At 43.1% G+C, this 22,980-nt stretch overlaps 1 protein-coding gene across 4 annotated transcripts in view; it reads right to left on the bottom strand.

Annotated features, from left to right (window-relative positions):
• GTF2E2 (general transcription factor IIE subunit 2) overlaps positions 1–16,880 on the bottom strand; it is a 90,790-nt gene extending 73,910 nt beyond the window's left edge. Inside the window, exons 1-2 of one of the 4 annotated variants that reach the window (XM_074272979.1) lie at positions 16,588–16,880; positions 11,086–11,249 (exon numbers count right to left, since the gene is read on the bottom strand). In XM_074272979.1, coding sequence (XP_074129080.1) covers positions 11,086–11,245 — 160 coding nt within the window. In that variant the 5' untranslated portion in view covers positions 11,246–11,249; positions 16,588–16,880. Of the gene's footprint in view, positions 1–11,085; positions 11,250–14,815; positions 14,906–15,007; positions 15,323–16,243; positions 16,489–16,587 lie in introns of those variants that run through there. The other 3 variants (XM_074272978.1, XM_074272976.1, XM_074272977.1) reach the window with 3 other exon arrangements.
• Positions 16,881–22,980: the final 6,100 nt, after the last annotated feature.

The raw sequence follows: 22,980 nt of genomic DNA, 5'->3' as shown, positions 1-22,980 counted from the left end.
CTTTCACTCCTAGTGAGAACCAAAGTTTGGATACACATTGAACCTTGCATCAATGTTTTTTTTAATCTTTGTTTTGGGGTTGGGATTTTCTTTGGGAGGGAGAAGGACATCACACTATTGGGGCAAAACCCTTTGGGAACCTTCTCTACTCTACTCTCTTTAAAGGGATTGCCAGACTGCCTGACCAGCCTTACTTAGGCTGAATCCTCCTCGACAGCACTGAAGAACAGAGGAGATGCATCACTATAAAGTCATTTAAGCTATAAGCTAGAAAGGGGACAATTTCTCCAGTGGTTGTGCTGTCCAGTATTCTCAAGTGGTTGTATTTAGTCACATTAGCAAGGCCAATCTACCTGTTTATTTAAAAGGATATTGTTAGCTTAAAAATTAAATGTAAGCAGACTCTGTGGAGTTTGAAAATTAGTGTTGGATTTTATTTAAAATTCACAGTGAACTCGGAAGATTTTAAGAAATTAAGGTGAATTTAAGAATAACACACTCTGGCCTTCCAGGGGGAATACTAAGCCCAGAGCCAACATCATGAGCTGGCTCATATGGCTGATTGCTGGGTCAGCCCACACTTCCTATCCTTTACCTCTGCACAATGTCCCTTCTGCTGGCTCATGTTCCAGAAAGGATCCAAAGAGCCCTTCCACTTTGTTCCACTGTGATGGAGCCAGGGACAGAGGCAGAATCCACTTTAGAGCCTTTCCACCCTTAGGCTTCATTGGACCACTGTACTGTTTCAATCTCAAATCCTATTTTTGTTGGGGAGCTTGAAGCTCCTCCACTTATTACTGCTTAACCAAAGATTAGAAGGGAAAGGGCCTTCAAAGACTGTCAGAGGCAGCCTCCTCATCTTGGAGGTGAGCCTACTTACCACTTAGGTACTTTTCAAGAAGCTGCTGGAAGAGTACACAAAGAAGTGGCCTCAATGTCAGGAAAAGCTGTACTGGCAGTCCACTGGAATCAGTGAGAAAGGGCCCATGTGACCCTAGGTGAGTCTTGTCATCTCATGGTAACACTATAAGGGATAGCTTCTTCATCTGAAGTTCTGCCTTCTACTGAGGCAGAGTCAAAACGGCTGAGTAAAAACAGGGTCTCACCTGAGCTCTCCCCCAAACCCCTTCCAAATAACTTTAAATAATCACTCTAAACAAGATTTTTGAGCATCAGAACACAAAAAGGAGAGATCAAAGACTGCTTAGAAGGTCAGCAGGAAAGGTCTATATGTACTAGGGTGGGAGCGCAGGTCACAGCAGCACTGTCCCAGCAAACCAGGAACAGACCTCGGGAGCCTCTAAATCAGTGGCAACAATGGCAGTTTCTAGATCTCTTACCCAGACAGCAAAGACAAGTTGGAAAGTTAGCAGGGAAGGTTTGTCACACTAGAATGAGAGGGGAGCTAGCCTTGGGAGCCACTGCATCAGCAGCAGTGGCAGTTTCTAGTGATTTCAGTGCACAGACAGTAAGGGGGTTGAATAGCTGGTCAGAAGGAGAATACAGGAGTCTCCTTGCTAGCACCGAGGCAGGATTCTGTTGCTTTGTTCCTGTTCAGATCCAGGACACAGTCCTGACTCATAGTTCCAGGGTGAGATGGAACACTGGTAGACTAGAACTTTAAAAAGCTATAGGAGGAGAACCTCCTCACAGTTTCAAGGTAGAAGAGTGCTTGTGGTCACTCAGACCAGATCAAAGGCTAGGATAGTAAACCTTGGAAGAACTGAAAAGTCACAGATCCCTAGAAGATCCTTCTAGATTCCCTAGAAGGATCTCTGAAAACAGCTACTCAAGATAGTGTAATCTCCCCCCTGGAAACAGTCCTACTTCAACTTCAACAAAGAGGTAAGAATCAAGTAATAGGCTGGGAAAATGAGAATCTTTTTCTGACCATAAAAAGTTACTATGGGAACAAGCAAGATGAAGTTCCCTCTATCACTGAAAGCATAGGACTTTGATGGTCCAGCTTTGACCCTATCTTTGCTAGATTCCCAGACATCTTTTAACTCCTTCTTCAGTGCTTTCCCTGTTCCTGTTACTATATTGTTTTCTTTCATCAGAATGTGAATTCCTTGAAATTAAAGAATGCTTAGCATGTTTCCATTTTTATCCCTGGAATTTGGCACTGGCACATAGTAGATAAACACCTAATGAACAATAAGTAGTTTTTCCTTTATACTATTTCTTTTCATTTACATTATGCAGACATAATGCATATTCTCTTGAGTCTAATATATAACTTGGAATCAAACTAGTCATCCTAAACTTCTCTGAATTCTCCAAATTGATGTCTTATAATAAAATAATATTTCATTATAGCAATAAACATTCAAATATCTCCCAACTAATGGACACTGGTTTTGTTTCTAATTGTGGCAACAATGCAACTTTTCCTTCTGTCCTTAAGATGTATCAGTGGGCTATCTTAATCAAAGCATAGATAGCTCAGTTACTTTTCTCATATAATTCCAAAGTGATTTACAAAACAATCAGACCAGTTCTCAGCTTCACTGACAAAGCACTAATATACCCAGTCCTCCCACATAGCGTTCAATGGCAACCACTTCCATTTTTGTCTTCCTTGACAATTTCCAGGACCCAAGATAAAACTTGATTTTTCATTTATCTTATTATTAGATTTTGGAGCATTTCTTCATGATTATTCATAGTTTTCAACCCTTTGGAGAACTTCATATTCTTTGATCATTTAGCTAGTTGAATACAGTCCTTGATCTTATGTTTGTGTCAATTTTTCACTTGATTTATCATGGTTATGAAACATATCTTCTTTTATTCTCTATAGATTTTCATTTTCTAAATGTGACCTCTTTACTCAAAGCTTACAGTGGATGTGGTAGAAGATGCTGTTCTGAACTTAATTTCTATCAGACTGTTTTTCAAGTTTTCACTGATATTCTTATCAAGCATCAACAATATCATCGCAACAAAACAAAACCAAAAATAAAATGGAAAAAATGAAATAAAATAAAGCCCAGGTCCAGGCCATTTTCCCTGTACTATGAACCTGACAAACAAGAAAATCTGCATGTACTTTAAAGAACAGACTGGGGGCGGGGAGGGGGGGGGGGAACTGAATCTGAAATCCTGAATTGCTATCATTACAGTTTAAATAGACTTTTGTTGTTTGTTTTTGTTTTTAGTATATAATAAATTTAACACAGTGATTGCAAAGTTGTCCTGTTTGTCTTCCTCTCTAAACTTGTTTCTGTTCCCTTCTGTGTATTTTCTTAATGTTTTAGTTAACATTTCAGCATCGTTAACATTACATCTCTCTCCTTTCCCCTAAAATCCTCTCTCTTCAAAAACTAAAAGCCTACCCTCGGAATCCACATAGAAAGGCCAAATAGAATCATTCACTGATCATGTCTGAAAACTTACGTCTTGTTTTGCATCCTGAGTGTACCTTTTCTCTCTGAGGAAGGAGAAAACAAGTTTTGGTATCAGTCTCCAGAGACTATAGTTGATAGCTATGCCGATTGACATCTTCAAGACATTTAATGTTGGTCTGTAGTCACAGAACATATCGCTCTAGTTCTGCTCACTTCACTCTACATTAGTTCATTCAAATCTTCTCAGGTTTCTGTGAATCTGTCCCTTTCAATCAGCATGATTATGTAGCAAAACATCTTTATATCCTAATATGCTAAATCTCCCCTAGATTAAAGGATGCCTTCTTTGCTTCTACTTCTCTGAAAGGGTGTGTGTGTGTGTGTGTGTGTGTGTGTGTGTGTGTGTGTGTGTGTGTGTGTGTGTGTGTGTGTGTGTGTGTGTGTATACACACTTTCAAACCATCTAAACAACAGCAAATGGTTTAATCAAGAGGGTAACCTAACAACAAGCTTCTAAAAGTTTTCCAAAATAATAACTGGCACAAGTTGGAATGTATTCTATTTCCAATTTGAAAAAATTCAACTGCGATAACATCCTTCTACAATCAAGAAGAAATGGCTTAGATTTCAGTTGGTTTTTGATGCAATTTTTTTAAAAAAAGATTCAAACCACCTTTTTAATTCCACCAATTCCAAATACCTCCTTCAAATCCATAAAATGACAGTGTATAAAAGCAAGCCTGCCAAGATGTCTTCTATTGTTTTTCAAAGCTCTAAAAATTCAAAATCACATGAAGCAAATGCATTATAAAGTGAGTTAGTTGGCTCAGTGAATAGAGAGTTTGGAGTCAGAAAGATCTGAGTTCAAATCTAGCACCAGACACATAACTAGCTATTTGAACGGAACATCTTCTTCCCTCTAAATGACCATTTCAGGCTTCTGAATGCCCCACTAACAGCAGGACACATTCTACAAAGCCCACACATCACAAAACCCATCACATCTCCCAATTTCTTGTAAACAACCATGGGAATGGCTAAGTACATTGAAAAATGCCCCAGCACTTAAGAGGAAGAACCTGTCTTCATACTCTGCCAAAAGGACTTTGGACAACTGATTTCATTTCTCCACCTGTAAAATAAGGCCTTGGCAGCATTCTTCCAGCTCTTGGCCCAGAATCCTCCCATACTGCAGATTTCTAGTGCAGGCTTTTCCACAGCCCCCACCTGGCCTTTTCAGACTTAAGGATAATACTATAAATTCTAGTGATTACTTCTTATTCATTCGGTGGAGAGCTTGCTTTGTATATGTCTGTTTGCATGTAATCACTGCCATCAGATGGTAAACTCCTGGAGGACAGAGATCATCTTTGGCCTCTTTTTGTATTCCCAGTGCTTAGCACAATGTCTGACACATAGCAGGAATTACACTATACTCCTCTTATAGAAAAGCAAATGGAAATCTGGGTAGATCAAGGGACTGGCCCAGTCAGCTGCCCAGCTAAGTCAAGGGTCAGGACTCTTAAGTTCAATGTTTTTCGTAAGACATCTAGAGCAGCCTTTGAACCATAGGAGGCTGATTAAGGCATAAAAGCAGCTGCTTCTCCTGATTGTTAGCTGGGGGTGCCTGTTGTCCTCCACAGAACCCAGAAATCCCCAGGCCAAGACTAGGGTTCATTAATAAGGACATATGTTCAGACCTATCACACAGGAAACCACATGACAAGGTTAGAATTATGTGCCAGATTAGATAGTTTCCTCTTTTTTTGAGGGGAGAAAGGGACGGTTGTTGTTCTTTCATTATGGAGAGGCCCTGGACTCTAAGAAGGAAGAACTGGCTTCAAATCCTATCCCTGATTCTTGCTAGTCACTTGGGAGTTTCATTTTCCTCATCTGTAAAGTGGGGATATCAATAGCTACATTAGCCACCTCACAAGGTTGCTGAAAATCTCAAATGAGATTTAAGTTTGGCAAACTTTAAAAAAATTTAAATGTCAGTTATTATAAATTTTTTCTTAGATAATCCATATGATGAAATAAGCATGCTAGAAGTTCTGGGGTTCATGAACTTGCTTTTTTTTGTTGTTGTTTTACCGAGACATTTAGGGTTAAGTGACTTGCCCAAGGTCACACTTTAAGTGTCTCAGATCAAATTTGAACTCAGGTCCTCCAGACTTTAGGGCTGGTGCTCTGCTGTGCCACCTAGATGACTCCATGAACTTGCTTTTAAAACACCATACACGTTTCATAATAAATTGTTTCCTTGGCAGTCCAATGTAATTTAATTCATGCATTTAAAAATCTGATTCTGAGAAGGATTCCAGAAGTTTCACTAGCCTGCAGCCAAAGGGATCTGTATACAAATGAGATTTTAAAATTCTTGCTTTAAAACAACAAAATAGACTAAATCAAGAATCATTTGGCAAATCAAGAAGCTTAACATGCCAGGCACTATGCTAAGCTCCTAGAATACAAAGAAAAACAAGAGACAGTTCTTGTCCTTGAGGAACTTCAAATCTAATATGGGAGACTAAGTGCAGACAGCTATGTAAAAACAAAATTCAGGATGAACTATAGATAATTACAAAGGCAAGAGATTGGGAAAGGCGTCTTGCACAAGAAGGAACTTAAGCTGGGCCTTGAAGGAAGCCAGGGCAGCAGAAAGTCAGGAGCTGAAGGCCCAGAACAATGAGGAAACAGGCAGCCTTGGCTGAAATAATGAGGGAACAGAGGTTTGTTTGTTTTTTGGGGGGGCACTGTTTCCCAGAACAATGTGATATTGTGCTCTTATAAAGTCTGTATTTTGAGAAGAGTTCATCAATTCTCCATCAAAAAAATTCTCTCATATCTGTGAATTCTGTTCCTCCTCCACCTCTTCCTTGCTCCCAGGACAAGCACTCTAGTTCAGGCCCTTATTACTGGTTCCCAGTATAACTCTGAAAGCCTCCCAATTGATGTCTCCATTTCCAGGGTCTCCCCTTTCCAATTCACATTAGCTGCCAAACTTTAGGATCTCCTGAAAGCAAAGATCAGGCCACTAGCTTGTTCAGAATTTCAAGAGGCTACCCTTTCCTCTAGGGACAAATGCAAGCTTTCCTGCTCTGCATCTGAAATCTTTAACAATCTAGTTCCATTCTCTCTTTCCAGATTCATTATTCAAAACTCTCCATAACATCCAAAGCAATCCTAAGAAACTTTGGATGGAAAAATGCATTTGCATTCAGAAAGAGAACTATGGAGACTGAATGTAAATTGACACATAGTATGATTAATTTTTTTTTCTTTTTGTCGTGGTTTTTCACTTTTGTTTTGATTTTTCTCTCCCAACATGATTCATAAAAAAATGTGTATTTAAAAATTTAATCTGTTTTTAAAAAATAAATAAAATAAAACTCCCCACAACTTATCAAGCCAACTACATCCTGCCTGCTCCTCATACACCTCCATGCCTTGTGTCCTACACCCAGAACATTCTCAGAATCCCTAATTTCTTTCAAAACTCAGCTCAAAAACCCCATTCTACATGAGGCCTCTCTAGATCCACCACTTCACCAAATGACCTCCTATGTATTTTGGAGCTATGTATATGTGTACGTCTTCCCCTCTCCTCCTTATATAAATTCTCTGAGAAGAAGAATTGTGCCCAGGACATATTAAGTGCTTAATCAATGCCTAGTAACTGACTGGAGATAGCCTTTTCTCTTGGCATTCCTTTTGGGGAAGACAGATGACCAAAAAAAAAATTTTTAATTTTTTATTTATTTTATGGCAATATAGAATAATGCAGAGAAGACAATTTAATAAACACACACGCAAAAAAATGGGAATATTTTAGAACACAGGAATGCTGGTTCTTTCTCAATGATTTTACAATGTCTGCTCTCTACTTGACAATCAAACATCATCTTAACCTTTTACATATTAAATGTTGGAGCAAATGGGAATTCACTAAGCTCTTGAGGGTATTATAGTAAAACAAACATGCCAAGTTTCTAATATTTCCACAGATGACTGAGAAATGAACATGGAAAGATGAGAAAACGAACCACAGAGGAACGTAGCAAAGGACAATTCAGAAGGGGTAGAGTCTAGCAGGGCAACAACCCTGGAAAAACTAACAGGCACTTGTAAAAAAAATTGTTCATGAATACAGGTCAGTTTCATATTATTATCCTTCTTTCTGTTGATAAATATAACTTTTAAATAGGATGATGAAATCTATTTTAATTTCCAGACAGCCACTTAGAATTGTTTTCTCAATTTACTAACATAGTAACTGATCCAACTGACTCCCCAGGCCCAGAAGGATCCTTTTCCTTCCCCACAAACCCTCTCCTCCCTCACTCTCAAACCAGGATCCTTCAAGTTAAAGGAAAAAACAGTGATCTATTTTTTCAAAAATTAATTACTGCTATGTTTATTAGCTCAGAAAATCACAAGTCAACTATCTTTCTAAGGATCCTAAAAGTCACTGGGGTAAAAAAGATGCCGCAACATATACAAATGCAGCATGAAAATGAGGATCTGAACCCCCAGGAGCCTAAGGAAAAAAGAAGGGCCCATAGATGCCTCTAAGTTCACAGCAGCATGTTTGGTGGGAGTCACAAGGAAGTCTATGGGTTAGCTCATACTAAGAAAGGACAGCAATGAATCAGGGACTCCACTTTTCTCCTTGATCCCTATGCCCTACAGGCCCTAAACAGCTGATCATGGCAGTATCCTTACAGCTTGGAGAAATAGAGCACCAAGGGCTTGGCTTATTTTATGAAAAATGAAAAGAAATGACAGGAAAGAAAGCAGTGTATCCCCACTTGGCCACAAATGGCTCCCAGAAGTCCAGCTAAGGAAGATAGGCAATCCACCAAAACCACTCTTCCAAAAAACATTAAAAAGGAAACCACTCTCTTCTCCGATTCCCTCCACTTCAAAAACTGCAGAAACTTGAAAGCACTTCTATTAACAGATGCGGAGGGAGCAACCCAGAAACCAGAAAACCACACACAAGTGAATCCAACAGAGCAAGCAGAAAGGTCTATACAGGGTCTAAGTGTAACTAACAAGCTTGGCCCCTGCTCCCTTCCATCACCAATGGAGGACTACTGCCCATCCTGCCAGACCCTGGCCAGGTGCTGGCTGCCTCAGCTGCTTGTCATTCTTCATCTCCTTGCAGGTTAGAAAGGAAAAGACGGGAGACTGGGAAGGGAAAATGAGGTAAAGCAATAGGCACCATCAGATATCAAACTGTGGATACCCTTTGATCCAGCAGTGTTACTACTGGGCTTGTATCCCAAAGAAATACTAAAGAAGGGAATGGGATATGTTTGTGCAAGAATGTTTGTGGCAGGCCTTTTTGTAATGGCCAGAAACTGGAAACTAAGAGGATGCCCATCAGCTGGAGAATGGCTGAATAAATTGGGACATATGAATATTATGGGATATTATTGTTCTGTAAGAAATGACCAGCAGGATGAATACAGAGAGGCCTGGAGAAACTTACATCAACTGATGCTGAGTGAAATGAGCAGAACTAGGAGCTCATTATACACTTCAACAATGATACTGTATGAGGATGTATTCTGATGGACTTGGATATCTTCAACATAGAGAAGAGCTAATCCAATTCCAATTGATCAATGATGGACAGAAAAAGCTACACCCAGAAAAGGAACACTGGGAAATGAGTAAACTGTTAGCATCTTTTGTTTTTCTCCCCAGGTTTTTACCTTCCGAATCCAATTCTTCCTTTGCAGCAACAACAACAAAATTCAGTTCTGCACATATATATTGTACCTAGGATATACTATAACATATTTAATATGTATGGGAATGTCTGCCATCTAGGGGAGGGGGTGGAGGGAAGGAGGGGAAAAATTTGCCAACAAAAAGGAGTACAAGGGATAATGTTTTTAAAAATTACCTATGCATATGTACTGTCAAAAAAAATGTTATAATTATAAAATTAATAAAAAAAATTAAAGGAAATGACCAACAGGATGATTTCAGAAAGGCCTGGAGAGACTTACATGAACTGATGCTGAGTGAAATGAGTAGGACCAGGACATCATTATATACTTCAACCACAATACTATATAATGACCAATTCTGACGCACGTGGCCCTCTTCAACAATGAGATGAACCAAATCACTTCCAATAGAGCAGTAATGAACTGAACCAGCTATACCCAGCAGAAGAACTATGGAAATGAGTGTGAACCATTACACAGCATTTCCACTCCTCCCATTTTTGTTTCCTTCTCAGGTTATTTTTACCTTATTTCTAAGTCTGATTTTTCTTGTGTAGCAAAATAAATGGATAAATATGTATACATATATTGTGTTTAACAAATACTTTAAGATATTTAACATGTATTAGTCTACCTGCCATCTAGGGGAGGGGATGGAGGGAAGGAAGGGAAAAGTTGGAACAGAAGGTTTTGCAAGGGTCAATGTTGAAAAATTACCCATGCATATGTAAATAAAAAGCTATAATTAAAAAAAAAAAAAAAGGCACAATAGAAGTAAATGTTTTATAAAAATGGCAAACCAAAGGCTGTGCTCCCCAAGAAATGCACCAGCCCAGTGTCATTAAGTACACAATCATGTGAGCTTGGCACTGTCATCACTATGACCAGGCCAACACTAACTCAGATTTGGTAGTTAAGCTCGAGTTTAGATCAAACCTGACCATGACTTTTATGTGGGCCCGGTGGAAGTTCCTGCAATAGGAAGCCAGAGCCAAGCAGTAGAACAGCTAGAGAAGAGTAGCGCTGGAATCAATGCATCTGGGGGCCAGAGCTGGGGTCTAGAAAAGCCTCTGGGGGATATGGACCCCTTGGACAAGAAGGCAGTTAGTTAAGAGAAACCTAGGGATCTTTTCTCTGAATCATGTTTTTAAACCCATAAAATATGCAAGATTATTTAGGAAGCTAGCAATATTGAAGTGCTGACATCCAAATGATAAAACTCTGTTTCCAGAGTCCAATTAAAGAGCTCCTGGGCTAGCAAAAGGCTCTGATTGAGATTGCCCCAGAGTTGAAGTAGGAAGACTCCTTAAGCTTAGAGCAGGAGTAATGGTAACATCTTCTTTGAAAGCACTAGCCTAGGCCCAGAAGGGAAGAGTGGCACCAAGTTCCTGGGTTGTCACATTATTTGATACAGCTAGAAGAATCTAACCATCCCTGGGACCACCCCATGGGTCCTTAGGAGCAGAAGCATTGGCATTCTCTACACTGTGGTCCTCTCCAGGCCCTTACATAGGGCAATCTCAAGAGCATCAAAACTGCCTCCCCAACTAGGAGAACCAGTGAGCAGGATATAAGGTGGGGAAAGCAATGAGCAAAAGGAAGAATGCCTGAGGCATTCCTTTTTGCCTGCTCTCCTCTCATCTGGTCTTGAGAGCAAATATTAGTCCTCCAAGGTTAAATCTGAGCCCAATGCAGTCAAAAGGAACCCCATGGGAAAAGAAGAAGGGTGAATCCTTGAGGGTACATTAACAACCTGGACTGAGACCTCTTTGAACAAAAGCCAGCTATGCTCCCAAACCCAGCATTTAGAGTGATTGCATTGCCCCAGGAGACCATCTCTTCCTTGTTCTGAAAGTTCAGAATAATTTCTGCATAACTTCATCAATGAGCCCAGCCTAAAAGCATACCTGAAAATGGCTTCCATTTTAATTCTGAAAGGTAGGTCCCCACACATCCTAGGAGGCCCAAAGCAGTCACTTATTTTTACTAACCTGAATTTTTTGAGCCCGATGACCCTCCCTGTTCGAGTTTGGCTTTCTTCTTCTTTGATGAAGACGATGACTCAGAAAGTGCTGGACGTTTTTCTACTGATGGATTGGAGAGGGCTCGTTTTTTGAACAGTTCCCGTTCTTTTAATAAGCTTGGATCCATAATGCTGTGAAAATTTAAAAAAAAAAAAAAAATGATGAAAGAAAAAAGCCAAGAGAGTTCTCAAATGGATAGACTAAACTGATGCTGAAGATATCAGCTGTGATCACAAGCTAATTATTAGGCCAAAGACAAACCACTCAAATGTTGTTTAATGTCTGCCAAGTGAAGGAGGAGACTGAGACTAATTGATTCAGTTTTACACAATAACAATCAACAATTTAGATAAAGCATAGTAGCCTAATGCATATGCGCACAAGTAAGGACTGAGTATTGCTACAAACTACAAAATGGGGGGAGGGGAAGAGGGTTTAAAGAGGAGAGAGAAGAAGAGGGGGGAGAAGGGGGGGAGAAGAGAGAGGGAGAAGAGGAGGGGAAGGGAGGGGAGAAGAAGGGAGGGGAAGAGAGGGGAGGGGCCCAGGTCTTTACGCTAAGTTAAGACAAATACAAGAAAGCAGGAGTCCCCATCTCAAGGGGGACTTTTAACACTAACACCTCCAATGTCCTGCAATTTGATTCAAATACCCAACAGTAAGAACTTTGGGGAAAAATCTGTTCAACAGTAGTTCCTCTACAAAAACAAAAAAACAACTACCACAAAGCTGTGGGTTTTAATAACCACAAACTTCTGAGCAGCCAAGACACAACCAAGCTATTTAAGAAGATAAACCACTCATTAGCCACATTAAAGAAACAAGACTCTCCAAGAATGGTAAGTTTCTATAAATAGCTTCAGGTGGGTCCTGTGGTGTCCCATGATCCTTCACAAGGCCATTTCTGTGTCTCCTACCTGAGACCCTAGGATTGATACAGACTCCACATACACACTAGGGTTGCACAGGGATTTCCTGAAGGGAGCGAGAACAGATCCAATAGAGATCTCACTGTTTAGAGACCCTAGCCACACAATGCTAATCAGAGGAGCACCCAGAGAGAGCATATTAAGCTTAGTTCTTGTGCTTTCATTAGGGTCCTAACAACCTTCAGAAGCAGATACTATTACTGTTATCATCCCAGCTCTGTAGATGACAGGGTGATCGGTCCCAGCTATCATAACCCATAAGGAGCTGAGATTGGAACTGAACCCGGGTTTCCTTATCCCAAGTTCAGCTCTCAATCTCTTTTAGTTGCATCAGTTAAATTTACAAACTATCTACCAAGGGCCGAGCAGTCCCGAGGAACAGAACACGTGTTAATGTACGCAAGTAACATTTTAGAAGCAACCTTGTAGCCCAGTGGACAAAGCACTGGCTCTAGAGTCAAGAAAATCTGAGTTCAAATCTAGAATCAGACACTTATTAGTTACCGACCCTCTGTCTACTTCAGTTTGCTCGACTGTGAAGTGGAGATAAGGGAGGTGTCCCTTGTGCCATTGTGGTGAGCTGAAATGTTTGTAAAAGCCCTATATAAATGGTTGCTACTATTATTTTGAAGAAACCAAAGTAATACCTTGGTTCCCGTGCTATAAAAACTAATTTGTGACTAGGCTGCCCTGTTGGACCAGCCCCTCTAGAACAGAAAAGGGAAGCTCCTCCTGAGGTGGTTGGGGATTATCACTTATGTTCTATATCTGTTACAATGACTCCATCTTCTTAGCAGATCTTCACCCACTGACACCCTGACTTGACCCTGGACACTCGGGAGGCTCCTTTTCCCCCCTTCTAAGCACTGGCCCCTCTCCTGCAGCCGTCCATGCTCACCACCTCAGAAGCACGTTCAGCAATTCTGTCTCCATATTCAAGGGTTTGCCAAGACTTTTTGATTGACCAATATGTCCAGCATTTGGCTCTTGCAACTCTCCCCACAGCCACCCTAGCTCAGGCTTCATCACAAGCAATTGCCATAACTTCCAAACTGGAAGTCAGCTTCCTGTGCACCTAACTCAAGGAGCTGAGAGGAGTCACTATTTCTTTCCTCCCAAAGACCCAGAAGGCCCTGGTTTTATCCTCTGTCCCAGGGGCCTGACAGCCCCTGAGGGCCTGTGATGTGGCCTGCTGAGGCACCCAGGATCTATCAGCCTTCAACTGAACTTTCCTAATTTCTGCAGATCTTCTCCAAGGCAGGCAGGGTTGTCTCCAGGCTTAGCTTCTGTTCATTCACAGACACCAAAACCCTCCCACAGAAGTACTTGTGGGAAAGTAGTTTTGTTATTGTTGTAGTTGTTGGAGCAGGGAATTAAAGAGACTCTTCCTACTGAAATCTAGGGGCCAATGCTCCAGGATAAAACAGCAACTTCTCAGCTGGCCTTTCAAGTTCTTTCTTCGCTGTTTCCAGCATACTCCAATTCCACAAGCCCAGATTAAAGACTTCCTCCGAAGCTGGCCCTGCGCAGGGAACCTGGAATCAGGGAATCTAGAAAGGATTCCCAACAGCAAAGTTAAACTCTGCCTGGTAAAATGGTAAATTCCTGCCAAGATTAAAGGAGAGAGCGTAGGAAGTGGCAGCCCAGTCGGGGCTCCTGAGAGGCAGCCTTGTGTTCACAAACTATTCCTCCTCTATCTTGGGAGTCGTGTCTTTTCCCCATGTGTCTTAATATTTCTGTAACTGAGCACGATATACTTTACATGTAGTAGGTATTTAATAAATAATAATTTATTGAATTAAAGTTGGTACCCTTCCCCCCCTGCTCCTAGAGAGGTCTCACACCTTCCGCTTTTCCTCGCCCCCACGAGCGCCCAAATACTGATGTCGGACCGGCTAGATGCAGGTAACAGTTAAATGTCCCGGGCGCTGCCCACACAGGGCGCCCTGTCCGGGCTGACTGAAGGAAGGAAGGCCGCGAGCAGAGACGCGAGGCGCTTTAGGAAAGGAGACAACCACCTGCCGCCTCCCCATATAACCGGGACCACCAGTCGGCCTCGGAAAGCCTGACAACTCTTATTTAAGCGAGGGGAACGCCGCGTGAGCGTGCCCCAGACCACTCCGGCCGCCGCCGAGCTGCTGCGGAGGTCCGGAGAGGGCCCCACAGGGAGCAATCACGGACTCATGGCTCACCCTCACACTGCAGTGAGCTCGGGGGAGGGAGTTCGAGACAGGAAACGGGACGTGCACTAGAAACGAAAGTAGATTTGAACAAAAAGACTGAGTTTTCTGGTCATTTTGCGTAATTAATTGTTCTTTAACCTGGAAACTCAACCGTTCTAGTCTCCCCATCAGTCTATGGCCCCACAGACTGGTTCTGGGATAACTGGTGGCGCACCGGCCCCCGGCTCTACCCCGCCCACAATACACGTCCCACTCCGGCACCGTCACCGGCTCCGCCCCTTTCCTGGCAATCTCCGGCCTCATCCGCCGGCTCCCCCCCCCCAAAAAAAAAGTCCGAGCTAAAACCCCGCCTTCTACGGCAAGCTTTGCCCAGCCCCCTTCGTCTCTAGTGGGCCCGAGGGCCGGGAGCTCCGCGCTCCCTGCCTCCCAGTGCGGGGCGGCACTCAGACGCTGCACGAAGGCGTCCCATCCTCTCATTCGGACCCTCGCTGGCCGCCCGCGGGGAACAGGGTCCCGTCAGTCTAGGGGATTTGGCTGTTCTCTTATAAAACCGTAACCTGGGCGAGGATAACCGGAGACAGCCCGTACCTCAGGTTTGGAGATGCAGTCTAGGAAGGAAAGATAGAGGGGAACTGCGAGGGGCAGGGCTACACGTGGGGGCCGCACGCAAGCGCCTCGGGGGGAGGGGGGAGCAGGAAAGAGGAGAGCGCACGCGCACTGGGCCAGTCAGGAAGGGCGCACGCGCTCCAAGGGCCGGTCAAGATAGGGGCGCGCACCCACCTGCGCGAGGGGAGGGGGGAGGGGCAGGAGCCGCCTCGTTGTGGCCCAGCCGCCGCCGCTGCTCCACTCGGTCCCGGCCCGGACCAGCCCTTCGTGTCCCTTCAGCGTCTGCTTTCGCCCGTTCGTTCGGCCATCCGCCGTGGACCTCCGCCTCGGGGTCTCGGTTCGGACAGCAGAAGCGACGACCCAAACCTGCGGCTCCGAAGCCGCTTCCTACTTAAGAGTCTGGGGGGGGGATGGGAAGAGGCGGGCGGCCGGTGCGCCTGCGCCTCCGCTGCCGCCGTGCCAGCGTAATGACGTCATCACACGCGCGCTGGAAACCCCGGCCGTGGAGCGAAATAAGAAACGCATTGTTGTCCGTTGCCATGACTACGGCCGCGTCTTATGCCACAAAGACCTCTGGGCGGCCGCCAAGTGATCCGAGCTCTAATGCTAGGAGGGGAAGGTGCTAGGAAGGATCTGCTGAGCTCGAGAGAAAGACTTAACATGAATCCTCCCTGGAATCCCTAGCCATCCCACCAAGAGGACTGCAGTGGTGCCAAATGCTGCGGCCACTTGGGGGCGCTACAGTGGAAAGAGCGTTGTTTCTAGAGGCAGGAAGACCCGAGTTCAAATTCTGACTCCAGCTAGTCTCGGCTGTGGGCAATCCTGGACAAGCTAGTGAGCCCCTCCCTGCCTTACTTTCCCCAGCACCCGCTTATAACCACCGAGAGGCTGGTTGTGAGGCTTCAGCGAGTTCCGCTTGAACAGCTCATAGCCCACGTCCTGGCATACAGTAGACACCACATAAATGTATTTTATCTCCTTCCCTGAGACAGCCTGCACACCCAGGGCCTGGCAGCAGGAGAACGACCTTAAGCTGACAAGCACAACCTGGCAAACAGTAAGCACTTAATAAATGTTTATCAGCTCGCTGAAGGAAGCAAGGCTCCTCCCAGGGCTAGTGACAGCGGATCAAGTACGGCCTCGGCCACCTCCAGAAGGCGCCTGCTGACTCCGGCGGGCTGCTGCTACAGGAACTCCTCTGGCCAGCCTGGAGAAGGCCCTCCCCACCTCTGCTTCTCCTATTTGACCCCCCCCCCCCCCGCACACACACACTTTTGGTTTTTTGGTAAAAGTACAGTGACATCTTTTGATTCCTGCCCAAACTGGATTTAAGGGAGTTGGCAAGGACAGAGTGGAGGCGACGGGTGATCTCGAGACACGGTGGTCACCGGGACACGGTTGATGCCTCACCACAGCACCCGCCGTTGTGGCCGTGGGAACAGTGTCCTCCTCCGCCCTCTGCACTGAGGAAAGTCCGCGCTTGGGGTAGAGTCCCCTCGGGTACCCTCAGCCTGGCCTAGTCTCCCTGCGGAAAGGATTTGCGGGTGTGGCCGCGGACACGGGCGACCCCGAAGGTGGAAAGCGGCCCTCGCCCCAGAGCTGCTAGCCTCCCCTGGTCACAGCCACCGTGGGCCGCGCTCTAACGGAACTCTAACGCGGTGGTAGCACTTAGGTCCTCTCACACTAGCCATCTCTAGGCTCCACACGTTTGCGCCAGCTGCCTCCCCGCCGCTCCGGCCTGAAACACTCCTCACCTCCAAGTCCGGGGATGCAATCTTTAAGCAGCTTTCTCTGGTGTCTCCAGCGGCTGAGTGCCACCGTCAGGGGCCTCGGGGATCAGGCCAGCGCAACTGAGATGGAAGTGGGCCGGCGGTCTTTATCCCGGGATGTGCTAAGAGTTGAGTACTTAAGGACTTCCTTCGGGGGTGAGAAAAGTGCTCCAGGGGCCAAAAAGTATTTATCCTTCATTAGAAGGTTCTTCGGGATAACCTCCAGGTGATGGAGATAATGTAGAAAGCCACCTCCCCCACCCTTTAAGTACTGCTCTAATGGAACGGTGAAGGGATTAAGCAAATGGAACCAAAGATGGAGGAGTCGGCCTTCCCGCCGCAGTGGGAGATAAAACTAAGGCCTTGTTACCGCAATTAGACCAGGAAATGCCGCGGCTCAGGCAGAGAACTGAGGTAGCGGACCGAGAAAGGGTTAAACTAGAACAAAAAAGAAAGCCAGAGCCCTGGCTACAGACTGAGCCAGAGAAGAGCCGGGACGGCGCTTTGGGAGACCAGCTGTTCTTCCCATTGAGCACAGAAAAAGCCACCGCCTCGCAACTTTGCAGGAAGGGTTAATGAAGGCAGCTGATGCTGAAGGGGACGATAGAATGCTGAGAAACTCTGAGAAGACAGAAGGATAGAAATGTAATAAATGTGGCAGAAAGGGACATTTCCAAGCCCAGTGCCATAATCGGCCAAAAGGATGGAATATTCTTTGACCTTGCTTGTGGCAAGATGGGCCATGGGGTAGAATTTTGTAGGATCAGGAAGAAAAGTAAGACTGCGGCTCAGGGAAACTCGCACGGGGTCCCTTGAGGACCCCAAACACATACTAAGTAGATTAAGATCAGGCTTTGATGAGAAATATTTACAGTATTTGGTGAATTTGAGGGTTTTCACATTAGCCCGTGGACTACGGCACGTGTTGAGGTACAACCTAAGGCAGGAGATAGAATCGGACTTGCAGACTCTGCACCCATGGTTGTACATACTAAGATAGTAAAGTATGTGGAAGCTGTGAACTTAAATCCCTAAAGCACTCCCGTTACATTCTTTTGGCGAGGTGAATTTTATTCAGATGCTTGGGTAAGAAAAACCCATGTGTACTGTTCATACAGAAAACAAGCTATTCTTAAGAATGATTGACTCAGGAAAAATTGATTGGGCTCCCGAAGGGCTGATTTAAATTCAAATAGTAACAGCTAAGGAAGCAGGCTTTATGCACCGAGCCAAAAAAGACTTGAGCATTTTGAGGACAGTAATTACTATAATATTCAGAAAATTTTAAAAAACACAGTTCAGAGAGAGTGGAGCTTTATACTTATAAACTGCTAGGATCGTCTTTGGAGAGTTGGAACTCCCCTTTTCTTACCTCGTGGATTTTTCACTTCCACAGATGGGCTTGGTTGCCCAACCCCCTATGAGTACTTATAAAACAATGTTTATGTTTAGAATGGTTTGGGAAACTGCTGTCTTAATCACGAGTATAGATAGACAGTGTGTGATCTATGACCCAGGAGAAGTACCATCAGATGTATTAATTCACACTCCTGAAGTATATTCAGTATTAGAAACTCAAACTTTGATTTTAGGCAAAAGAATTCAGGGATATCAGGGACTGAAGCTTTCATAGCCGAGTGTCCTTTTCTCATTATCTGTGTGAGTGGCAGACCATTGAAAAAGGTTGGTAGACACAGATGTAAGTAATATAGCTATTCCATGTGCCAGCTGGACTGGTAATTGGTTAAAAAAATCACAGCAAATACCCATGTGTCAGGTATAAAAGGATCTATAGTAGTTAAAATTAGTGTTACCTCTTGGAAATGGAAATTTAAAACAGTAAAACTTATTTTACAGTGGAAAGGTCCCCCATTCTTTAAAAAATTCAAATTTCATTAGGCATAGGAGAGAAAAGACTTAACCAAGGACATTTACAAGCTTCTCTAAGTCCTTGGAATTCCCCTAAATTTATTAAGTTTGGGGAATGGAGAATATTTATTGATCCGAGAAAAGTAAATGGACACGTGGAGACAATAGCTCTTCAGCTTGGGCTTCCATCTCCTTAATTGCTTGAGGAATGGTCTTTTAGGATTAAGAATTTTATTTCTCTAGATAAGGATATGAAGAAATGTATATTTTCAGTGCCTAGCATTAATTCAGCTGAGCCTTATAGAGGATTGGAATGGACGGCCTCGCCACCTGGCATAAAGAACAGCACCACTTTGAATCAAAGGCGGGTGGCAGATGACTTTACTCCTGTGAGAAAAGTATCTCCAAGAGTTAATTAAGGTGGTATACTTTTAAGAGGAAACAGTATTTTAGATTCACAATACCATCTTTAAAAAGCTCTAGAGGCTCTAAGAGAGATTGAATTGGTTTTATTTAATATGGCTGAAAAAATAACTGAAAAGGTATTGAAATATCAAATTTGGTTACAAAAAGAGCACCCATAGAAATCCTTCATCAAGGAGACAGTATGAAGCGGGTGAACTTCCCAGAACAATCAGATAAAAAATTTAAATTTTACCCAGTGCTTGTGGTAAAAATTTTAATAAAAGCCATTGAGAAAGTAGTAAAATTATCTGGGACAAGACCTGGTAAAATAAATATCTCTCACCAATGCACAAATTGATGGGTGTTGTGAAACCATCCCAGAGTATAAAAATGTATTGGCTACAGCTCTAAGCCTTGCACGTGGGTATGTAAAAATAAATTTTGATTTGGTTTATTCAATAGATGTGGTACAAAGAATTGCCATAGCTCAAATAAAATTTGTAGTTTTTAATACATATTAATCAGCTCTTTAAAGAACTTTGAGAGCAATTGAGAAAGCGCTCAGATAAATATTATATCCTACATGTTCATTTTCAGAGTGGACTTTCAAATCCTATCTTTTACAATCAGGCTGCTAGAGTCTTTTATTTGCAAATTGTGATAACTAAAGAGGAAGCTAGGAGCATGGTAGAAGGCTACACAGCTTATTTTTCTTTTTACTCTCCTATGCTCCCTATAGGATAAAACCCTTATGGTTTGAAATTTAATGTTTTAAGACCAATGGACATTATGGCTTCATTCCAATCTGGAGAAGTGGCTAGACATGTGATCAACCATTTTTCCATTGTAGGAATCTCACATGCATTCAAGACAGGTTATGGATTGGCTTACAAATATTTTGCCTTTAGGTATTTTTGCATTGAATTTGACTTTGCCCATTCCATTGGCATTTCTTATAATCCTACTAGCCAAGTCATTACTGAACAGACTATATTCCCGAGATTTTCTCTTTTAAACAAGGGAATTTTGGGATATGCACAAGATGTGACAATACATATATGTGATTACTTGCAATTTTTAAATTTTGATTTTATATTTTAAACTCTTTTGATTTTACATTTTCAAATTCTTTTGATTTTACATCTTTAAAGTATTTTGATTTTACATTCCTGTTATTTCAATTTTACATTTTTAAATTATTTCAGTTTTACATTTTAAAATTATTTGGATTTTACCCTCAACAATGCATTTCTGGCATACACAGAAAGTGTAGCTAAGTGACAGACTTACTGACTTTTGTCTAACTTTTGTTTGTCTTTTTGACAAGAACTTTGTTTCCACTGTGATGTGGAAAGGCCTGGATGGCATTTGGAAAGGCCCAAGTCAGGTCAAAGTTTGGGGCCCCGGGTACGCTCTTCTTATTCCAGATGCAGACCCAGCAGCAGAGGAGTGGATCCCTACCAGAAACATCCGTGACTTGGGGATTCAAGAAAAGCACCAGACAACAGCCCAGAGGGACCAGCCAGATGTCAGCAGCCCTCCAGACACTGATGGCAGCAATGTCCCTCCTGACCGTGACACCAGAGACAGCAGACACAGCGCCAGTGTAGCAGCTGAAATGGACTGTCTTGGGTGATATGCAATATAAAGACTGTAAATCTCCTTGAGTATGACTTTAATGAATGGGTTGAACATTTGGCCACTGTTGAGCCTAATTCTCATTGTCATACTTATATGCAATATAAATCCTGTAAATGGACAATAGGCCTGCTTGCTTCTCCCATGGCTACTTGCTATATGGTGGCCTGGGGAGAAGCTTTGCCCTATGCTTTCTATTGAAGGACTATGCTTTTAAATTAGTGAGTGAAAAACCAACACATCCACCTCTCATTGTTATTGAAACAATGCTACTGGACATGACTTTGCCTATGTGCACGTTTATCTGTGAAACTAGAATTGATCTAGGATTGTGGAAAGTACAATAGAATTCTGACAAGTGTCATGTGTGTAAGTACACCAGAATTGTGACAAACTAGATTTGTGAACTAGAATTGTGACAATTGTACTAGAATTATGAGAATTGTGCATAATTGTAACATCCTAATTTGGTGACGTCTTATCTCATTGACGTCCTGCCTCCTTGGCATCTTCTCTCCTTGGACATGACTCTGTTGATTAGGTTATTGGTGTTGCTTCCTATCTCCTTGAGCATGATCTCTTGATCAAGCAAACTATAGCTGATGCTAAGTAGCTTGACATGAGATGAGCTGTCCCCACTTTGAAAGAAAGGGGATTTGTAAGGGTCCTAGTAGATTAGGCAAGCGCAATTGAGATGGAAGTGGACCAATGGTCTTTATCCCCGGATATGCTCAAGAGTACTTAGAGACTTCCTTTGTGGGTGGGACCTCCACCCATGGCGGGAACCTAGATCTCACTCTGAAGCCAAGTTCAGGATGTAACCTTCATCATTGATTGGTTTGTGTCTGTGGCCTCATTGACCCTATTTAAGCTCTGGACAGGAAGAGCTCTTCCTTTTCCCCCTTACCACCTGGAGACTGGACTGGGAAGTCTCTACTAAGGTAGGTGCAGGAGATCATAGAGTAGATGTGATTTACGGGAATAAAGTTTAAGGTTACTCATCTAAACTCTTGGGTGCTCTGTTGTGCTTCAAACTACTTCCATATGAGATAGTAGCCGGAGGATTCTGAGGACCTCAAAACAGAGGTAAGATTGATAGTATATAGGGGCAGCTAGGTGGTGCAGTGGATAGAGCACCAGCCTTGAAGTCAGGAGGACCTGAGTTCAAATCTGGTCTCAGACACTTAACACTTCCTAGCTGTGTGACCCTGGGCAAGTCACTTAACCCCAACTGCCTGAGCAAAAAAAAAAAAAAAAAGATAGTATATTTACCAGATTTTCTCTGATAGGCCTAGGAATAAGGACCAATTAGCATTAGTTAGGAGAGTAAAAACCCTAACATCCCACTACCCCCAAACTACTTTGCATTAATTTTTAAAAGTCTGTTCTATGTTTTCTTGCCATGTTTCCTCCATCTAGAATGTAGATTCTCCTTGTGGGCAGTAGTACAGTTTTGTCTTTGCACTCACAGTGTCCAGGATTGTGCCTGGCATTTAAATGGCACTTAAAAAGGCTTGTCCATTCACTGGCTGCTCACAAATATATTTTAAAACACATATATATTAGAAAATATGCATATTTACTGATTTTAAAAGGTTCTCTTTGAAAATACCATTTTAAATACAATGACCCATTTTCCCAAACTAAAATCCAAATTCTTCAAGATTTCAAAGTTGTTTGTTTTTTAATTCAGCCTGATGGCTAAAGAACTACTGAGGAAGAGACCTATGGAATTTTTCCTCAAGGGTAAGTTCCCATTACAACCTCTTATGCCTCTCTGGTCAAGCCACACTGGCTTACTTGTGTAGAGGCAGCTCTGTGGTGAAGCAGACTTTGGGACAGTCCTGGAGAAAACTCTGCATCAATCTTCAAATCTGAGTTTCTGGTCGAACTCAAAAACCTAGGTACCTACTTGTTGAATCGTTTCAATCCATGATCCCCTCTGGAGTTTTCTTGGCAAAGATAATGGTGTGATTTGACATTTCTTTCTCAACTCATTTGACAGATAAGGAGACTGGGGCCATCAGGGTTAAGTGACTTGTTCAGGGTCACAGCTAATTAAGTCCCTGAGGCTGAAAGATGAATCTTCCTGATACCATGCCCAGTGTGCTATCCACTAAAGCACCACCTTGCTGCCTAGGTTCCTTGTTAAAGTCTCTAATCAGTAGAGAAAGATGGTCCAGCTTCCCAGCCAGGAAGAACTAGGTTCAAACAATGCAATAAGGTTTCCTCTTAATTCCCACAGTTGAATAAGGTTTCCAGACAAGATAGAAATCGAACAAACCTCATAATTAAAAAGGAGCTGAGCTAGCTCCAGAATTGAGTCACAAGATGGACTAAGTGTGGGTCACTCAATAAACTACTTATTATGCTAATTGATGGAATTACTGATACTGATGGAGTATCTAATCCTGAAAAATTGGGACAGCCAGTGAGAGAGGACTGAAGAACAAAAACATCCATCCA

The sequence above is a fragment of the Sminthopsis crassicaudata genome, chromosome 6 (assembly GCF_048593235.1).
Source record: "Sminthopsis crassicaudata isolate SCR6 chromosome 6, ASM4859323v1, whole genome shotgun sequence".
Lineage (NCBI taxonomy): Eukaryota > Metazoa > Chordata > Mammalia > Dasyuromorphia > Dasyuridae > Sminthopsis > Sminthopsis crassicaudata.
The sequence above is the reverse complement of the archived record's forward strand: the minus strand, read 5'-3'. Positions and strand labels throughout refer to the sequence as shown.